The sequence below is a fragment of the Gymnoscopelus microlampas genome, assembly GCF_963454915.1.
Source record: "Gymnoscopelus microlampas genome assembly, chromosome: 6".
NCBI lineage: Eukaryota > Metazoa > Chordata > Actinopteri > Myctophiformes > Myctophidae > Gymnoscopelus > Gymnoscopelus microlampas.
The window spans coordinates 52,048,956-52,070,020 of record NC_139943.1 but is presented as its reverse complement, the minus strand read 5'-3'; the positions used below and the strand labels follow the sequence as shown (position 1 = coordinate 52,070,020).

Sequence of the window (21,065 nt, the reverse complement as noted above, 5' to 3'; positions counted from 1 at the left end):
ACACCTGTATGTGTAAACTTGCTATTCTTAGTAGAATTTGTTCTCCTGTATCTATTTTTATGTATCTGTTCTGTGTTTCATAACTGCTCGTCTGTCTGTCTGTCTGTCTGTCTATCTGTCATACCACACAGTGCTTCAGCAAGTCAGTGATGTTTAGATGTTTATGATTAGTTAGTTGCACTCCTCAAAGGATGGCACAGTGTAGGTTGACCTCTAGGGCCCCCTAGTGAGGCTTTTTAGACTAGTCTTGTTATCCTGCTGTCTTCTCATGTCTGCAACAAGGTGATAGGTATTCTCATCATATAATATCCTCTCCTTAAACTTCTCTCTTCCCACTTTTTATCACCACACCTCTTTTTATGACATGTTAAATCCTTGAATCCAAATCTACCTATTTGAAAGTGACAAAGAAAACTCATGCTACACAACATACAGAACCAAGAGGCAATTTATTTGATTGTCTGGTGCATTATCAAGAAAACTCAGATTCCATTTTGAAGGGATAAGACGACAGGACAGGGTGAAAGAACACATGAGAGAGACAGGAAAGAACAAATGAAAGTCAATGAGAAAGGGAACGTATACAACAAGGGATGAAAAACAGCTTGCAAAGAGAGATGAAAGTGAGATGGAGGGGAGGAGTTTAGAAGCACTTCCTGTGGACAATAGATGGCCCGGCCTCCTCATACTCGTCCTTGCTGATCCACATGGCCTGGAACGTGGAGAGAGAGGCCAGGATGGAGCCCCCGATCCACACGGAGTACTTCCTCTCAGGAGGGGCGATCATCTGCAGACAGAATGATGAGAGTTTAGAGTCTGAAATATGACACATCCTCCAACATGAATCTCACTAATTGAGTCATGTTGACCAACTGCACGAGTAGGGCTGGGGCAATATATTGATATTATCTCGATATCGTGAAATGAGAGTATAGATATTGTCTGGTATGTTGGATATCGGAAATATCATGATATAACATAACTGCTGTCTTTTGCTGGTTTTAATCACTTAAGCCTTATTTAATTCTTGCAAAAGAATTGCCAAACATTTTGGAAATAGCAGATCTGCAAACTCACAATGTGTTGTGATGTGAATAATAACAATAATACTAATAATACTACCAATAATACCAATAATGCATTTTTGAAATAAGATAAAACAAAGTGGGCGTGAAACATTTAGCAATTAAAATGAATCAATTGCTCAATTAATTTGTATCTCTGTGCATGTGAATATGTGCAGACTGGAAATGTGATTGTGTACACAGTTGATACATAGGCCTGTCACAATTATTACATAATAGTCTAATCGCAATTATTTGAGATAACTGCAATTCTTTTTGCATAATGTTAAACATTTTTAACACATTTTCAAATATTAAAAAAAGCAGAAATAGAAGATCTACAAGCTTACAACGTGTCACTAAGTGACACGTTGTAAGCTTGTAGAGCAGCTATTTCTCTTTTTTTTTTTACATGTATAAAAATTATTAAATGCCAATAATTTTGTTGTATATTTCAGTTTCAGTTCCAAACACACAATTAAATCGCTAATCGCAATTATTTGAGTGACAATTAATCGTCAACTTTGTAATGGTGACAGCCCTAGTTCTGTATGGAGGTGTGTGCTCAGCTGTACCTTGATCTTCATGGTGCTTGGTGCCAGGGCAGTGATTTCCTTCTGCATGCGGTCACCGATACCAGGGTACATGGTGGTGCCTCCGGAGAGGACGTTGTTGGCGTAAAGGTCCTTCCTGATGTCAATGTCACACTTCATGATGCCGTTGTAGGTAGTCTCATGGATGCCTGCAGACTCCATACCTGGACAGAGAGAGAGAGAGAGCAAGTGACGGCGTGAGGAGAAGTATTCAAACGTTCTGTAGTTGTTCCATAAGGACCATGGATTGCCGGTGTAGAAAACTCTATATGATGTAATGATAAAATATACAATTTAAGCATTTAGCAGACGAGCTTATCCAGAGACACAAACATTTTCCCGGCCACAGACCCTCAAATTGATCTTCACGGACCCCCATTTCTAATGCTTCTGACTAAATTGTCTAAATGTCATAAATGTGAGCAATATATTCATGGTGTTATTGAAACACTAGAGGTCTAGTGAAATCAAACTATACTCCTGATTTGGCTGGGGACCCCTTGGAACCCCCTCAAGGACCCCTGGGGGTCCCTGGCACCCACTTTGATAACCTTTGACTGACAAAGTGCAAGGTGAAGAGTACTGTAAGTGCCATATGCCTGACATACCAGCCATACATCATCCAACATAACTGAATCATGTTGACAGATGTATACAGATAGGGCTGGGCAATGAATCAATATTATATCAATATCAATATCAATATCGTGATATGATGTCATATTTTGGATATCGGAAATAAAATATTTTGTTTCTATCGATTAGTCACCCCGCTGAGACTTGAATTCATGGATATTTTTTTGTTTTTGTCGCATTCATAAGCCAATAATTTGATGACCGGCAGTGGTTCCGTTAGGAGACACAAAGAATCTCCTTTGTGTCTCCTACCGGAACCACTGCCTCCGCTGGTAATCAAATTATTGGCTTAGAAATGCGACAAAAAACAAAAAAAATCCATGAATTCAAGTCTCCATGGGGTGACTAATCGATAGAAGAAAAAAAAATTGGGTGAACTATCTCTTTAGTAATGTGAGAAAAGATGAAGTCCTCTGACCGATGAAGGAGGGCTGGAAGAGGGTCTCCGGGCAGCGGAACCTCTCGTTGCCGATAGTGATGACCTGTCCATCGGGAAGCTCGTAGCTCTTCTCCAGGGAGGAAGAGGAGGCGGCGGTGGCCATCTCGTTCTCAAAGTCCAGAGCCACGTAGCACAGCTTCTCCTTGATGTCACGCACGATCTCCCTCTCAGCTAGGAGGGTGCAAGGATGAGAGAGAGAGAGAGAGAGAGAGAGAGAGAGAGAGAGAGAGAGAGAGAGAGAGAGAGAGAGAGAGAGAGAGAGAGAGAGAGAGAGAGAGAGAGAGAGAGAGAGAGAGAGAGAGAGAGAGAGAGAGAGAGAGAGAGAGAGAGAGAGAGAGAGAGAGAGAGAGAGAGAGAGAGAGAGAGAGAGAGAGAGAGAGAGAGAGAGAGAGAGAGAGAGAGAACAATTAAAACATTGTTTCATTGGCCAAGATTAGCCCCAGTCCCCATAAAGATGGTGGTGTGCCACGTGTCATTCTTATCTTAAAGGAAGATAATGCAATTATGCACAGTACATTTTCAGTGTTACTACTGTATGCTGTGTCTAAGTTATTGTAGAGGATAGAAATTGGATTTTTTTTAAAATCTATTATTTTCAGTATTGTCATTGCATTTATTTTCACGGAATGTAACAGATATTTTCATTGCATTTGCATTGGTGGTATGCTACATTTCCCACTGAAATTCTTCAGAATAAATCCAGCAGTGAAACGATCAACATACACAGAGCCTGTTCTGTACTTTTATACACTCTACTCTACAGACTCTACACTGTGTGTGTGTGTGTGTGTGTCCATGTGTGCATGTATGTTTTGTTTTTTACCAGTTGTCACAAAGCTGTAGCCTCTCTCAGTTAGGATCTTCATCAGGTAGTCGGTAAGGTCTCTGCCGGCCAAGTCCAGCCTCATGATGGCGTGAGGTAGAGCATAACCTTCATATACTGGTACGTTGTGGGTCACACCGTCACCGGCGTCTAGGACAATGCCTGGGAGATGGATGAAGGTATAGATATACACAAGACGGGTCATCACCGTGGCCATAATTTGTTCATCACACACAACCATAATAGCCTTGTGACCCAGCGTAGCAGGTCGACGGTCACTCCACAGCCTCACAGTTTACAGGAGAGCTCAGGAATGAGACCGTCTAAATGCCCACCACCACGGAGCCTGGGGGTTCAAATCCATCGTGGTGTGTCTGGCTTTGTCGAGCGTCCATACGAACACACTATACAGGGTCTATATATGGGGGAGGTAAGCTGGGGAGGGAGGGTGATATTTGTCACTGCATGTACTGCAGGGTGGGGGGTGGCACCTGTCAGCAGGGAGTGTTGGGCTCTACGTCCTCCCGGTGGGGGCTCCTCGCTGGCAAGTGAGCCAGTAGGATACATACAACAGCAGTTGACAACACACAGAAATGTGTGTGGGGAGGAATAGCACAGCAGCCATATTATCACTGCCTTCACAGGTGTTAAAAGTGATACTAATGAAGGCTCTGTTCCATTTAGTGTAGTGTAGCACAGTAGTTCTCAGAGTTTTCAATTTCCACGACCCCCATAACTCTGAGAGTGTACAAATGGAACCAAATGGACCCTTACGAGTCCATTTGGTTCCATTTGTACACTCTCAGAGTTACACACCCGTAAAGGGCCATTTGGGAGTGTTTCCAGTGAGCCAACATGCACAATATCAGCACCCGGACTCAGTCTGACCAGAATGGAACAGAGCCTTCATTAGTATCATTGGTAACACCTGTGAATGTCTTACAATATGGCTACCAACGTCTAAATTGGGGAGAAAGGGCGCTAGACAGCTATAAGAAAGACATCTAATCTAATTGAAACAGGCAGTTTAACATATTTTGGGTGGGTGGAGGTGGGTGGAAAGAGCTCAGAGCAAAAGTGTGTACTAACTAAGCAGTGCTTGTAGGATATGCAATACTCATTGTGTCCACAGGAGGGCAAACAAAGACTGTAGAATAAAAATAAGACCGCTCTCTCTATATTTGGCTTCTTATCAGCTGCCTTGCAACTACATTATTTCATGAGCACAGAACATAAACCAACTTTAAAAACATTTGTTCTTGTGCTTCAGTCTTGCCTGTTATTATTTCTAAATATGGAAAGGTGTAGATTCAGTTTCTTGACACGCCCACTTGTCTTGTAATGTCCATTCTCCCAATATGCCCCTGTTGTCAGTGGTGTAAAGTAACTAAGTACATTTACTCAAGTACAATTTTGAGTTTTTTTTTTTTTTACTTTACTGGAGTTTCCAATTTTCAGTGCTTTTACTTCTACTCCACTACATCTCAGAAGCAAATATTATACTTTTACTCCACTACAATTATTTGAAAACTTTAGTATTTACTTATTTTGATTATTATTATAAAACATACATTACCCACTTAAACCCTATATATATTTTGGCCATTTGAAAATAGCCGATCTACTTGTAGATCTGCTATTTTCAAAAGATGTTTATACATTTGAAAACTTGTGAAATGCGACCTTCTGCATAATGAGTACGTTCTACTTTTGGTACTTTACGTACATTTTGAATACCAGACTTTTACCTGAAATGGAGTATATCTACATTGTGGTATTGATTATTTTACTTAAGTAAACCATTTGAGTACTTTTTACACCACTGCCTGTTGTCCAAGCTTGTAGCCATCCATACTTGCACAGAAAAACCCACTTTGGGTTTGAAAACTGGACCTTGCTGCAAGGCGATTGTGCTAACCCCCCATAGCTACTTGAAGCCTAGCATCCCTATTCTGGGTGGGAAGAAACCTAATTTTTGCTGGGGAACCTCTGGCGGTCCCCGGACACCACTTTGAGAACCTGTGCCTTAGAGAGGATAATACTTTATTTCTGTATTGAGGTAGGGAACACTGCTACATTACGCCTTAGAGGGGATATATTTTCACAATGACCTAATATTGTGGTACTTTAGTGTCTTGCAACCAAAAACAGACTGTACAGCCCATATCTTCTGTCAAGCTAACCTTGTTTAATGTAAGATATCTGTCTAACAAAGACCACCTAAAGCACTTCATTAGCCTACTTCCCTTAACCTGGACTTTTTTTTATTTTATTTTTAACTGTGACTTGGCAGTGTTTATTATAGATCATTGGGATTATCAAAAAAGGACCATTCTAGCCATTGTCAACCTGTAAGCACTATTTGTACATTATTATAATAATTAATAATAATGTGGTTATTATAACGTTTGATACTTTTGGAAATATTCAACTTTGATTTCACAACGGAAGTCAATGGCAGTCAGATTGGGCTGAAACCTTCCCCAAATATCATAATGTCATAGATATGTCATAGCTATCATTACACAGTCTTATTATTATTATTATTATTATTATTACATATATTCTGCTGCCTGCTTTCATTCTTCTATACCAGGGGTCTTCAACAGGGGGTCCGGGACCCCTAGGGGGTCCTCAGAGCTACTATAGGGGGTCTGCCAAATCTTTGTGTGATAGGATTTCGTTTTCTTACATGAACCCTAGAATTCCTTTTCCGAGGGGGAACATTAGCCGAAAATAGCAGATCTACAAGCTCTCTCAACGCCTCGCAGCGCTATTTTTGGCAAAGAGGCTATAGCTGTAGAGGGAAAAAAGAGCAGACTAAGTAAAAAAAAAACTTTAATCTGAAACGCAATTTTATACAATATATTTTATATAGAGGGGGTCCCTACTTCATCTCTCTCTCAGTTGGGGGTCCTTGGCCTGAAAACGTTGAAGACCCCTGTTCTATACAAATAAATCCACACTCACCTGTGGTTCTGCCAGAGGCGTAGAGGGACAGGACAGCCTGGATGGCCACATACATTGCTGGTACGTTAAAGGTCTCAAACATAATCTGTTGACAGGGCAAAGACAGGACAGGACAGCAGAGAAGATGAGAGTGGTGAGGACAGGGGTGGGAAAAAACAAGATGAATCATAGGGGAAGAGACAAAGAATTACCTCATTCATAAGTTAATAGAATATGTACAAAGGTTCCCAAACGTTTCCGGCCGTGACCCCCTAAAATAATCATGTTTGAACTGGGGACACCCTGACAAGCACTTGGAATTGTAGGCATTACATTTAGTTGAGCGGGTCCAGCAAAGCTAGCCGATGTATTAAAAAGTTTGTAAAAGTCATTAAATTGTCACTTTAGAAATGTGCAGACACCCTGTATACACTTATACTGTATGTTGGTTTGTTTACTGTTGAGTGAGAAAACAATGTTGCACATTAAGCTAATTGTCTAGGGACCCCCAAAATAATGTGGGGACCCCCCTGTGTGTCCCGACCCCCAGTTTGGAAACCATTGGAATATGACACCAAATCATCACAATGTATTAGCTGCCGTTGTCCTGGGTATATTTGTTTGTTTGGTTCCCTTACCTGTGTCATCTTTTCTCTGTTGGCCTTGGGGTTGAGTGGGGCCTCAGTCAGCAGGACGGGGTGCTCCTCAGGGGCCACTCTCAGCTCGTTGTAGAAGGTATGGTGCCAGATCTGCACACAACCAAAGGACAAAGAGTCAAATGTACTGTCCCAGTGGCTACATGGAGTGTATAGAAGCTCATAGAGACATGACGTTACACACAGAAATCGGGTACATTTCTACACTGTCAGAGTTAAAGGTGCTGTAAGTGATTTTTTGTGTTAAAAAGCTAAAGCTTTATATTCCGATAGTATCATTGTATAGAGTGTTTGTTTGGTTACAAGGGTTTCCCCATCTCTCCAGCTCATTGATAAACACATTTATTGTATTTCATCACTTCGAATTCCACTTGTTTATTCTGTATCCTGTACGAGATCATCTTCACTTCTCCTGATTGGATAACATTGATGTCCCAAACTGAAAATGTATTTTCTGTTTACCAAAGCTGTAGCGATAGGGAGAACCCGGTTAAAGAACAAACAAATACTCTCTAGCAATGCCTATACTGTGTGAATATAGAGCTATTTAACACTTATTTCAACAAAACATAATACGTACAGGCACCTTTAAAATGGTACCGAGGATATCAGTGTCTTGGATACCAAAATGTGTGATACATAGATGTGAAAAGAAAGGAGGAATGAAAGAGACCTTCTCCATATCGTCCCAGTTGGTGATGATGCCGTGTTCAATGGGGTATTTGAGGGTGAGGATACCCCTCTTGGACTGGGCCTCGTCTCCTACATAGCTGTCTTTCTGTCCCATACCCACCATCACTCCCTGGAGACAAAGGCAGAGTACATAGGTTATGACTATTAGCTACATTGTGGACCGAATGTAATATGACACAACCCAACAACACAACATTGATCTGAACCATCTGCAAGGAAATAACTGAGACTCTTGGACACTTGATTTAAACAGTTGAATAGGCTCTATGCACAGCAGCCATATTATCACTTCCTTCACAGGTGTTACCAATGATACTAATGAAGGCTCTGTTCCATTTAGTGTAGCACAGTGGTTTCCACGACCCCCATAATTCTGAGAGTTACACACCTGTAAGGGGCCATTTGGAAGCCCATGAGGGTCCCTGGACCCCAACTGTAGACCCACTGGTGTAGCAGAGTGTTTCCAGTGGGCCAACATGCACAATATCAGCACTCTGACTCTCTGTCATACTGTACTCATGTACATTGTTGAGGTACGTACTGTACGTTTGCTATACATCAGAAATTAAAATGTTCTACTCCACTACATATCAGAGGCAAATATTGCACCTTTTCCAAAAAACATTTGATGCCAATACTTGTGCTTTTACTCAAAATTTGTATTTTGATACAGAGTTTCTGTTTCCATCACTACTTGTCAGAAATATGACCATGGACAGTGGTATTGTATTGGAATCTGGGACAGGATGGCTTATTATTGCACACAACAAGCACATATTCCTGTTTACCAGTGGTGGAAAAAGTACTCAAATGTTTTACCTAAGTAAAAGTATTAATACTGCAATGTAGAAGTATTCTGTTACAAGTAAAAGTCTAGAATTCAAAATTGACTTGAGTGAAAGTACTAAAGCATTGGTATCAAAATGTACAAAAGTAAAAGTACTAAAATGTTTGAAAATAGCAGATAGGCTATTTTCAAATAGCCGAGGTATAAAATAAGGCTAAAGTGGTTAATATATGTTTTATAATGTAAAAATATATATCTGCAAAGTAACTAGTAACTAAAGTTTTCAAATAATTGTAGTGGAGTAAAAGTACAATATTTGCCTCTGAGATGTAGTGGAGTAGAAGTAAAAGTATAGACAATTGGAAATACCCCAGTAAAGTAAAAGTACCTCAAAATTGTACTTGAGTACAGTACTCGAGTAAATGTACTTAGTTACTTTACACCACTGCTGTTCACACAACCTTCACTCTTCATGAGCATGCACATTCCTCCTGACCCACCCTAACCCTGAACCATTCCACTCACTGTATAGTGCATCATTCATTTTTACTGCATGCATGCGTCGTCATGTTCTGCCGTAGCCCCACCTGATGTCTTGGCCTGCCCACGATGGAGGGGAACACCGCCCTGGGAGCGTCATCTCCAGCGAAGCCTGCCTTCACCAGCCCTGAGCCGTTGTCACACACCAGAGCGGTGGCCTCTTCCTCGTCGCACATTCTGACTGGCGGTTAGGCGGTTGGGGACCTACAGACAAACGGTTTAGAATTTAGGCGTTTAGCTGGCGCTCTTAATCCAGAGTGACTTACAGTAAGCAAGGTAAACACAAGGTAACACATCAAATGCATAGAAACAGTGCAGTGCCTCAGTATTCTAGTATTGCTTCTCAAAGTGGGGTCTGGGAACCCCCAGGGGTCCTTGGGGAGGTTCCAGGGGGTACCCACCAAAAGGAGTTAATGTAGCCTCAGAATCATCTTAACCACTTTATCCATTTATATGTTGTCTATTCAAAAATAGCAGATCTACAAGCTTGTAGATCTGCTATTTTTGAAAACATTTGAAAAAATATTGAAAATGTTTGGACATTTTTGGATAATTGTGATTTTTTTTTAACTTCTCTTATGGGGGTCCCTGGCACAACATATTTTCAGATGTGGGTCCGCAGCCAAATATATATCAATTTGGGGGTCCTTGGCACGACAAAGTTTGAGAACCACTGATCTAGAAACACATGATAGACAGACAGACAGACAGACAGACAGGCTTTATAGGGAAAATTCAGTTGTCATGGCATTACAGCAGTTAACACATAACAGATACATACAAAGAGATACAGCTAGGAGAACAAATAATACTAAGAATATCAACAAAATAAAAGCAGTCAGCAGATATAGTAACACACTGGGATTAGTAAAAGTACCAGAAACCACGTATAACCCTTCTACAGAAATCTAGCTTGGCCCTCAGCACTTTGGAATTAGCAAGGTGAAAGAGCATTTAACAGGTGTAGACAGGGCTGGATTTATAGGGTGGTGGCGGAGGCCCCTGTGCTTTTGTCATTGGTGGGGCCCTCCCACACCATAAAATTACTCCAACCGCAATTTATGACCAGAAACGCATGCATCCCAATGGAGTATATAGAGAGATGGCATTTATACATAGTTTAGATGTGGACACTATGCTGGGTCATGCGTGTCCTTCCTGTCCACCTGTGCTGCGCGGCTGCCATCTGTCAAGGCCGTCAGCACGGTGTGGTGACAGACAGACAAATGGACACTGATTTATAATAGGTACACGCTGATGATATTTGGCACAAGCCATAAAGTCACAAGGGCTCTCCTATGATGACCTTGGGCCTATTATAGTCGGTTCCTTTTGTTTTACTGGATTTGCTCAGCTGTTGCTACTGTATGGGAAATCAAATAGGCTCTATGCACAGCAGCCATATTGGGAATGAATTGGGCCCCTTCCTTACTTCCTTCACAGGTGTTGACAATGCTACTAATTAAGGCTCTGTTCCATTTAGTGTGCCATAGTGGTTGTCTTATTTTCAAGGACCCCCATAACTCTCAGAGTTACACACCCACCATAAGGGGCCATTTGGGAACCAAAATGGAGAGTTTCTAGTGAGCCAACATGCACGATATCAGCACTCTGACCAGAATGGAACAGAGCCTTCATTAGTATCATTGGTAACACCTGTGAAGGAAGTAAGAAGAGGCCCAATGTCTTTCCAATATGGCTGCTGTGCATAGAGCCTATTGATTCAGAAATTAAAGATGAACAGACAAGTAAACGCAAGTGAATTTGTCCGTGGATTGGCGTTTCGCCGTTGTCATATGAAAGTCTCCGTTGTAATAATTTGCTGTGCGTCTTGAATGTCTGATTCTTTGCTTGGTCCAGCTAATACACGCGTTCAGTATCATTCTAAAAGATCCACGATTGTCGGTAAATTTGTGAGGCTGTGTGTCGTTTAATCTGACAGTGGTTATTTGCAGAAGGCTTATAGGCACAAGATCATGTCCAAGGAACTGTCCAGGAGAGCCCTCCATGGTTGCTGCTACCTTGAAGTAATTTGGGTCGCTTGAGTTATCAGGGTATCAGGTAGCAGATCTACAAGCATGCAAAGCGATGCGTTGTGAGCTCGTAGATGTGCTACTTTTGCCCCTAGAGATTTGGTGGAGAAAAGGAGTGGACCTAGTATTAATAGACCTCTAATGGACTCCGGTCCATGAAGCATACCACAGGGTTTAAGTGGTTAAAATGAATTAATTACTAATGAATTAATTAAATCATAAGCTTTTAATTCTAGCATATTTCAATCACATTTGTTACATTTCTCATCCATTGTCGGCTAAACACTCATAACCATCCCCTCTCCCTTGTTGATATATTCATCCTCTTCATCTTAATCCATTGTGAGTGTCTTGTGTGCACCTAAATCACTTTGAATATGCTTTTCATGTTAGGATCAAATTAATTCCGTTAGGGAAATGTTCTGTGCCATTTTGTATTGCTTACTCTGTCGCTTTAATAGAAGAATAAATGCTGGGCCTGCTAGGTTCTAGCACTGACAGAGACTTGTCTTTACAAACATTTGACCTTATTTCCTTTTGCTAGATCTTTCTTCTTTGCTGGCTGTTGCACAGTACATAGTAGTAGCACACATCAAAATACAGTTTGGAGCAGGTGCTGGACCAATAATAGTTCCAAATGTGTACCTGGCTGCTGAAATGATACCATTTCTTCTTGAAGATGAAAAAAGATTTTCAACATATTTTATTTAATCTCATCTTATATTTTATTTTATATTATTATGTTGGATAATAGCTAACCACTTCTCTAAGGCTGTATCTGCATGCTAATACCAGTGTGTCTGTTTATAAGATAACTTGGTACATACAGTAGTATTAGTATCAGTGTGTGTGTGTGTGTGTCAATGAGAGAGGACTTACTTTAAGAGCTGAGGTGACGTGGATCGGTGCTCCCTGGACAGTGAGGAGTGAGAGTGGTGGTGGTCTCACCTTGCTTGTCTGTATTTAAACCCTCACATCGCCTTGGTTCATTCACACACACATGCCTTTTTAGGTCAGGAACCTCGCTGTCACACTTTGCGTGACAGGTGGGGGCTGACACCAAACAGGTAGGAGGGGTTTTGCAGGTAGCCCCGCCCACCTTCCTCTCTCACGCTCCCCGACTAAAATGATTGGACGATAAGCTGACAATGCCCCATAACGATGCAACAAATAGCAGAGCGTTGTTTATTACCATGCAGGGATTGACTTGGATGGGATTGGCCATAGCGGGGGGAACTCTCAAGTCCTTGCTGGCTAGATTCAAACTAAGACCAATTAAGGGCTCTAACCGTCACACTGCAGGTGGAGATTTTCCCCCTGAGTGACTTTAGGACCTTAAGATCGTGTGCTGTCTTATTGTTACCCACACACAGTAGAATCCTCAGTGTTCATTTCACTCTGAGAATGTACCTGTGTGTCAGTGGTGAAAGATGCGACGCGTTGTGAGCTTAACACTGAGGACTTTACTGCGTACCCCATGACTGACAGCCATCCTTAATTACTATTTAGTTGATTCATTGATTGATTGATTGAATATAATGATACTATAAGGTGACAAAGCCTACAAAGTGAGGGCATGGGGAGGCTTTATGGCAATATATTACATGGGAAATACTTTCCATCCTCACATCATTGCGTTCTCAAAGTAGACATTCCTAATTTTACTGTTGTGGTGGTTAAGAGAGAGAGACAGAGAAAGAAAGAGCGAGAGACAGACAGGACAACCTATTGTAGACAGGTTGTGCATGGGTGCATTCATTCAGACACATTGAGTATGTGAAGAAGGCGTTTATAAATACGTTACCATCTGCATCTGTCCTGACAACGTCAGAGAGAGAGCCAGAGAGCGAGAGAGAGAGGAGTGTGTAGGTCATTGGTTGTTATACTGTATAAAGGCAGGTCTCTCGATCTCACCAATAGGAATTGAGATCTTGTCTGTCACAACCAAAAAGAAAAGTGAGTAACGATCAACAGGAAGAGAATGAGTCAGGTAGTCTGTCAGTCGTAGGGCACATTCATAATTAATGAGTTATTAGTCAGCAAAAAATTATAAAAAATAAAAACATTACGTTTCAGAGCTGTGCAGAAACCCTGGCCTACATTAACTGTGGAAGGTTTGGGTTTAGTGTCAAAAATACATAAAAGACAAATATTACTGATTTTCTTTTTCATAATGGATGGGTTCAGGATGGGGACTATAGACAAGGATATTATCCACTTTAGCCCTAGTTTATACTTTGTCATACGATGGGGTCGCAGAGTGAATACAGCCCATCTAATTTACAAGCACGCAGCATTTGCATTGCGTTGAAAGTTTTTAGAAATGTTTTGACGATTTTGTTGAATTTCTTTTGCCTATAATCACATGCCCAAAATAGGGAGGCCAGGTTGAAAGTGGTCAAGGCTCCATTGTGTGATCTCCCCCTCCCCTACGCTCTCTCCCCTAGGGTCTCTCCCCTACGATCAATCCCCTACGCTCTGTCCCCTACGCTCTGTCCCCTACGCTCTGTCCCCTACACTCTGTCCCCTATGCTCTCTTCCCTACGCTCTCTCCACCCCTCGTCCACCACAGAAGTTCACACGTTGCCAACAGAGGACACTAGCCAAGTGAAACTCATGTCAAGTGAGGTCAGAAGTTCAACTGCAGCCATCAATTACTTTTTGGCACAAACGCATTTCATATATTTCAGGCAAAAAAAGGTTTTCATGTCAAGGACCTATTTGGCCGAGGACCCCACCTGATAATATTTTGTGCCAGGGACCCCCAAAAAAGATTAGATCTATAGCGCCAGATCCAGCTCTGAACACGTTGCATCGCGTCGCGTTGTGAGCTTGTAGATCGGCTATTTTGAATGGACTTACTGTAGCTGATGTATAGGCGAATCCACAGAGCGCTCCCCTGGGTAATCATAGCTGCGGTGTCAGAATGCACACCGCAGCAGGAGTCTGACACCATCGCTCTGCGGATTCGTCTATTTCTTAAACTGATTTTGATGCTATATTAGCTAATTCTGCAGGGGACACCCTGGAATGCTCTCAAGGACCCCTGGGGGTCCCCGGACCCCACTTTGAGAATCACTGCACTAGATACACACTGCATACACACAGCATAAACACTGCATACTAGCATATACTGTACACTGCATACTGTACACACACATCCACATGAACTACATATACACGTGCATACATACACATATACACATGCACTATACACACACTGCATACTGCATACACAATGCGTACACTGTTACAACTATATTTATAGTATCAATGGCTATATGGGTACAGTATGTATGTCTGTGTGCTACAATATCTATGACATTAGACTCCACGTTTCTATTTGTCTTGGATCATCTGAATGGTGAGACAAATAGGGCTGTCACGATTACAAATTTAAGTTGACGATGAATTGTCTAATTGTCAAATAATTGCGATTAACAATTTAATTGTGTGTTTGGCATTGAACATATGAATAGGCTTTTAGGCTTCGTAATAAAAAATGTACAGGCCTATATGACAAGTAACATACAAAGACATATCAACAAAGAAATTATTGACATATTTAATAATTTTATACATATAAAAAAGCCGGAATAGCTGATCTACAAGGCTACAACGCGTCTGCGAAAATGACGCGTTGTAAGCTTGTAGATCTGCTATTTCGTTTTTTTTTATATTTGAAATGTGTGAACATTTTTCAACATGGAAACGATTATGACGATTAGGCAAAAATAATTGCAATTGCGATTAGACGGTTATGTAATAATTGTGACAGGCCTATAGAGACAAACTTGACATATTCCTGCTTTATTGAAACAATTAGTGACAATATCATTTGCATTTAGCTGAAAGTAGAATTTAATCAAACACCTCCACCTCCAAACCCTGCCCACACTAACATCTCTTGTACACTCAATTGTGACATTGACCCTTTCAACCCAAAACATAAATGTCTCTCTTCAGGGCTGACGATTCAAGTTTCAACTTGACATTGACCTTTGACCTTCTCAACCCAAAAGTGAATAATCTCTCGTGGGCAGCCGATCCTTCCCACCAAGTTTAATGAAAGACTGCACAACCAATCTTGATAACAAATAAACACCCAAACAGATGGTACCCTTTTACAATATGCTGCCACACATTACAGCGGCCAGGGTGAATATTGCATGACAAAGAGTTTCAAAAGATTACGCTTATTTTAGAGAAGCCATGTGCCAATTCCATTAAAGATTACATTTACTCCTGACCTTCCAACATACGGTAGCATAAAACCTCATTGATGGACAAAAGGTCTTTACTTTATTATCCGTGTTTCAAAAGAAAAAAAGACTGAATCAGAATCAGAATCAGAAGACTTTATTGCCATGACATGTAAACATGTTCGGAATTTGGTTTGGTACAGTGGAGCGTAGTTTATAACGGGACTGGTGCAAGACAGGACAAGACAGTGCAAACCAACATCATAGTGCAAAAAAAGTAATAAATAAAAATAAATATAAGAAGTGCCAAAAGTTCAAGTGTTCAGGTAGGACAGTCCATATAGCTCTCTGAGGTCAGGTCAGGTCAGGGGGGGATGGGGACGGGGACACCAGCAGCAGCAACTGGTAAATATTTACAGGTATAATTAGGGTTTAGTAGTGAGTGATGAATTAGTGAATTGATTGCATTCTAATTACTGCAGTGCCATTTAGGAGAAAACATTATACAGCTAATAGATTTCTACATCACTTTGCCAAGATCACTTCGGGGCCTGTGAAGCCATTTTAAGAATCACAACGATGATTAAGTAGAACACATACTCGCATAGGATGTTTAGAGTTCCACTACGCTATATAAATAAACACTGGTCAGCTTTTGTGATCCAAGTCTATTCTAGGGAACCATACGTAGATGTACAGTATAAACTGAACATAAAAAGCACGAATCAAGGATCTATTTATTGCGCTCGCAACAGATATCTATGCCGAGCTATTGTTTTATTAGTGGAGTACTTCCTAGAACATTCATCATGTGACTGTGGCCTGCTGCCACCACTGTCCAAGCCATAGCCAAGATTCCAATTAAATAAAAATAGACCTCCATACATGATACTCAACGATGTGATATGATACCCTCATTTCCTGAAATGGTTATCTAGGGTTTACTACTGTGCACATACATAAAGGCCAAAAAGAATAATGTCACATACATGACATATCATCATGTAATCCATGTGCTTTAGCATTGCCAATGCATAAAGTTAAGTCTAAAGGTCTTGGCAGCCCCTAGAGGCCATGCTGATCATTGCACCCAACCCATAAAGGTTTGAACCGGCCAACATTGCAATAGGCTCTATGCACAGCAGCCATATTATCACTTCCTTTCCAGGTGTTACCAATGATACTAATGAAGGCTCTGTTCCATTTAGTGTAGCACAGTGGTTTCCGCGACCCCCATAACTCTGAGAGTGTACAAATGGAACCAAATGGACCCTTACGGGTCCATTTGGTTCCATTTGTACACTCTCAGAGTTACACACCTGTAAGGGGCCATTTGGAAGCCCATGAGGGTCCCTGGACCCCAACTGTAGACCCACTGGTGTAGCAGAGTGTTTCCAGTGAACCAACATGCACAATATCAGCACCCTGACTCTGTTTGACCAGAATGGAACAGAGCCTTCATTATCATTGGTAACACCTGTGAATGTCTTCATAATATGGCTGCTGTGAATAGAGCCTATCCCTAAAGGCCCCATGCTCTCACTAGGAGGAAAATGAAATCAATAAACGTATACCCAATTTACTTTGCTGCCCGCGGTCCAGCAGGGCTATGTTCTTTTCCTTTTTTCACTCGACAGCAAATCTCTTTGGCAAAAATAGTTGACATACACGTTCACAGCACGTTGCAACCATAGACTGTATAAAATGAATGGACAGCGCCCCTAGACTCTACAGACCATAAATGAAGCCGATTGTTCAGCTGTGTGCAATCCGCCATCTTTCGATATTGCGTCATATCGCGTCATATCCTGCAGAATGACACCAGACCATTATTGGTTGGGTAGCTTGTCAATCAAAAGCGGGGGCGGGGAATGAACGCTATTGGTTGTGTAGCTTGTCAATGAAATCATCCCACCCCTCGTAGAGCATAACCTACTTTATCGTCAATTTTTAAATAAGTGGGACCATAGTTTACCAAAACGCATATCATGATGATTGAAAGGAGACTTTAAACTAGCGACTGGAATCATATAGTATTTATGACCATTTTTATTAAGGTAAGAAAATCTAGTCTAAAGTTTGTCAAAAACCCACCCGCTTGCGTTAAAATAAATTAACAGGCCATTCATGTGAACTGTCTCTTCCGTATTGGCGTCAATGTAAAAACCCCAGGCTGGCCCCTTGGTTGCAACAAGACACTGTGTGAGTTGTAGTTGGGCTATTTAAGCTGAATGTTCACCTACTGTATTATATCAATGGGATTGGTATTTAAGATAGTCTAAGGCATTGGTTCTCCAAGTGGGGTCTGGGGACCCCCAGGGGTCCTTGAGGGAGTTCCAGGGGGTCCCCAGCTAAATGATAGATTAGGCACCAAATGGACCCTTATGGGTCTGTAACTCTGAGAGTGTACAAATGGAACCAAATGGACCCTAACGGGTCCATTTGGTTCCATTTGTACTCTCTCAGAGTTAAATTGACATAGATTTTACAATATAAATTGTGGTTCAAGTGATAGAAATGGCATTAAATGGGGGTCTGTAGCCCTAATGCATGTCAAACTGGGGGGTCCTTGAAATTAAAATGGTTGAGAATCACTGCTAGAGCCGTAAAAAATCTTCCCTGGCATATCTTTTGAAATGGGGGTCCGCAGGCTAATAAGTGTCAATTTGGGGGTCCTTGACATGAAAAGGTTTGAGAACCATTGGTCTAAGGGACAGTGCCATCAATACCCTCATACCTGTCTAACTATTTCTCCAAAGTGAGTGACACCCACAGACACAGACACAACACTAGAGGGAGTGACCATGATCTGGCACCACCCAAATATAGAACAAACATGGGTAAGTTCTCATTCTACTGCTCTGCCACCAAAATGTGGAATGCCATGACACCATCCATTAAACTAAAGGATGTGTAACACTGGTTTCTTTCAAAATTGGTCAAGGGGAGGTTAATATCATTTTCCAATCTCTTTTGTACATATAGTGTTTGTAGTTGTTGAGGACATGTATTATATGACTGTGTTAACTTTGTATGCTTTGTTGATTAATTGAACACATACTGTAGGACCACAATAGGCTCTATGCACAGCAGCCATATTATCACTTCCTTCACAGGTGTTACCAATGATACTAATGAAGGCTCTGTTCCATTTCGTGTAGCACAGTGGTTTCCACGACCCCCATAACTCTGAGAGTGTTACACACCTGCAAGGGGCCATTTGGAAGCCCATGAGGGTCCCCTGGACCCCAAATGTAGACCCACTGGTGTAACAGAGTGTTTCCAGTGAGCCAACATGCACAATATCAGCACCCTGACTCTGTTTGACCAGAATGGAACAGAGCCTTCATTAGTATCATTGGTAACACCTGTGAATGTCTTCATAATATGGCTGCTGTGAATAGAGCCACAATGCCTTGGTGAACAACAAAGAAAAAGACTGAAAGAAGAGAACAGTGACATCTATAGGTTAAACAAAATCGTTGCTGAATGATTGAAATTAATACAAAGTCAATGTAGTAGCTGTAAGTCGCCTAACTGGCAAATAAGTAAGTCCAGCCTAATAATTTTGTCAACACAAATATTCACATTCTATCTTCCCTTTAATTGTTTTCCAGTTTCCACTAACAAAAGGATATGGTGCTTTTTAAAACATTGAACAAAGGTTCACTGAAGATCCCAGACAAAAATATTACAGTACATTCAGTTCAGTTGAATAAACCTGAACGTTGTCAATCAATAATAATAAACAAACTCATATGGTCCCAGACATTGGCGTGTGTGTGTGTGTGTGTGTGTGTGTGTGTGTGACATTGGCGTGTGTGTGTGTGTGTGTGTTCCTTTCATATGGCGAAGGGGGGCTAGGGGTCCCAAATGTAGAGTGGATCTATGCAGCAACGAGGCTGACCCACCTACTCCACATGCTCAATAATGATGATGGCACTGTCAGAGAAATGGCCAGGGCATCACTCCTACTGGACTTACGCAGGAGGAAGGTCCCCCTGGCTGCTGCAGGCCAGAATCATTTCCTAGGGTTCAGGAGGAAGGACTCTGGAAAACTGGACTCACGGGACAAGGGCTTTGGGGTCTGGTCTGATTGGCCAGACCTCAACGACCTCTGCCACCGGACAGGAGTCCAGCTAAAATGGGCAAAAAACAACACCGAAGTGCCCATCACTGATGGACTAATTACAGACCCCAGTGTGGTAGTGGAGGCTACTCTCACCCACCAGGGAGGGGACACTAGACTACAGGAAAACACAGCTAGAAGGGTTCTGCTTAATATGAAACAGACTGAGGCCAAACAACACTGGCGTGGACTTCGACTGCAGGGAAAGTTGGCCTGTGTTGATTCCGCTGATCATTCTGTTTCACATACGATGTACAAAAATGCTGTAATTGGGGAGGATGTGCTAAAATTCACCATCAAAGCAAGAATGCAAGTATTACCAACCAAGTACAATCTGTCAATCTGGTACCCTGACATCCATAGTCCACTCTGTATAAACCATCATGATTCTGAACAACACCTGGAATCCATTGCACACATCACCAATGGATGTAGTGCATATAAAAATGTGTACATTGCTCGCCACGACCGCATTGTCGACATAGTGTCCAATGCAGTAAAAAAAATGTATGCCATCCAGCGCAGCAATGTACAAACATTCAAGAGTGCTACCAGATTGGTTTGGCTTAACTTGTGATGTCTTTGCTAACATCCCAAATACCCCTGATGTTGTTTTTGTTGACACCTGCCACAAGGAAGCTTTGATTCTGGAGGTGGGCTGTGTCTTTGACCTATACATGAACCAGGCTTTCCAAGATAAGCATTCTAAGTACCAACTGCTAATGGGAATTATAACAAACCTTGGGTACAGATGCAGATTCTCTGTGCTCATATTTGGAAGCCTGGGCCATGTATATAAGCTGACCACGAGTGGCCTAGCAATTGCTGGCATGACAAAAAGCAAAGCCAAGCAACTTGCAAAATATTGCTCTGTTTCAGCTGTTATAGGCAGTTTGTCTGTGTGGAGGAGAAGGTGTCATGTGTATCCTTAGGGACCATGAAATATCAACCCCGTTATATTTGTCTCCCTGTAAATCCTACTATAATTCTAGTAACCTCTGTAGTGGTGGTGAGTACGTGAGTGAAGATACCCGGTTCTCCTCACTGGCTGGACCAATTGCTCTGATTTTGCACACAGGTAATTGGCCATTACCATCTGAACGCAACTGTGAAGCCCGTTTTTCAATTTCATCAAATATCAGCTTCTTATTAGCGTTTTTGTGTCAAACACTGTCGCCATGGTTACGGGGCTGCCCAGCTATGGGACGAACTGCCTCCCGGGTTGCCAGATCATGTGCGCATATCCCCCTACGGATGCGCTGCGCCGACCGGGTATGGTCTAGTTAATTGTAATTTGTGGATTCAAATAAAGTGTGTGTGTGTGTGTGTGTGTGTGTGTGTGTGTGTGTGTGTGTGTGTGGCTCTTATGGGGGGAAAGGGCAAGGTTGGGTTTTTAATCTTTTGGAGGGGTCCGATTAGAGTTTGGATTGTGTGGAAGAATGTCGAAGAACTGGGAGTAGAAGTGCTGCTTTGATCAAACTTCGAACAGCTTTAGTATAAGAATGAAAAGATAGGGGCAAG

General features: G+C 41.8%; 2 protein-coding genes across 3 annotated transcripts in view; one reads left to right on the top strand and one right to left on the bottom strand.

The window, feature by feature from the left end:
• Window positions 1-21,065, top strand: part of ano1b (anoctamin 1, calcium activated chloride channel b) — a 110,358-nt gene that overhangs the window by 19,565 nt on the left and 69,728 nt on the right. The gene's annotated exons all lie outside the window — the stretch shown is intronic.
• On the bottom strand, window positions 431-12,167 carry LOC311047751 (actin, alpha cardiac muscle 1-like). The gene is made up of 9 exons (XM_084060592.1): window positions 12,093-12,167; window positions 9,228-9,384; window positions 7,834-7,962; window positions 7,143-7,253; window positions 6,526-6,610; window positions 3,556-3,717; window positions 2,712-2,903; window positions 1,640-1,821; window positions 431-787 (listed from the first exon to the last, which is right to left on the bottom strand). Exons 2-9 carry the CDS (start codon window positions 9,354-9,356, stop codon window positions 644-646), a joined length of 1,134 nt encoding a protein of 377 aa, XP_083916718.1. The 5' UTR covers window positions 9,357-9,384; window positions 12,093-12,167; the 3' UTR covers window positions 431-643.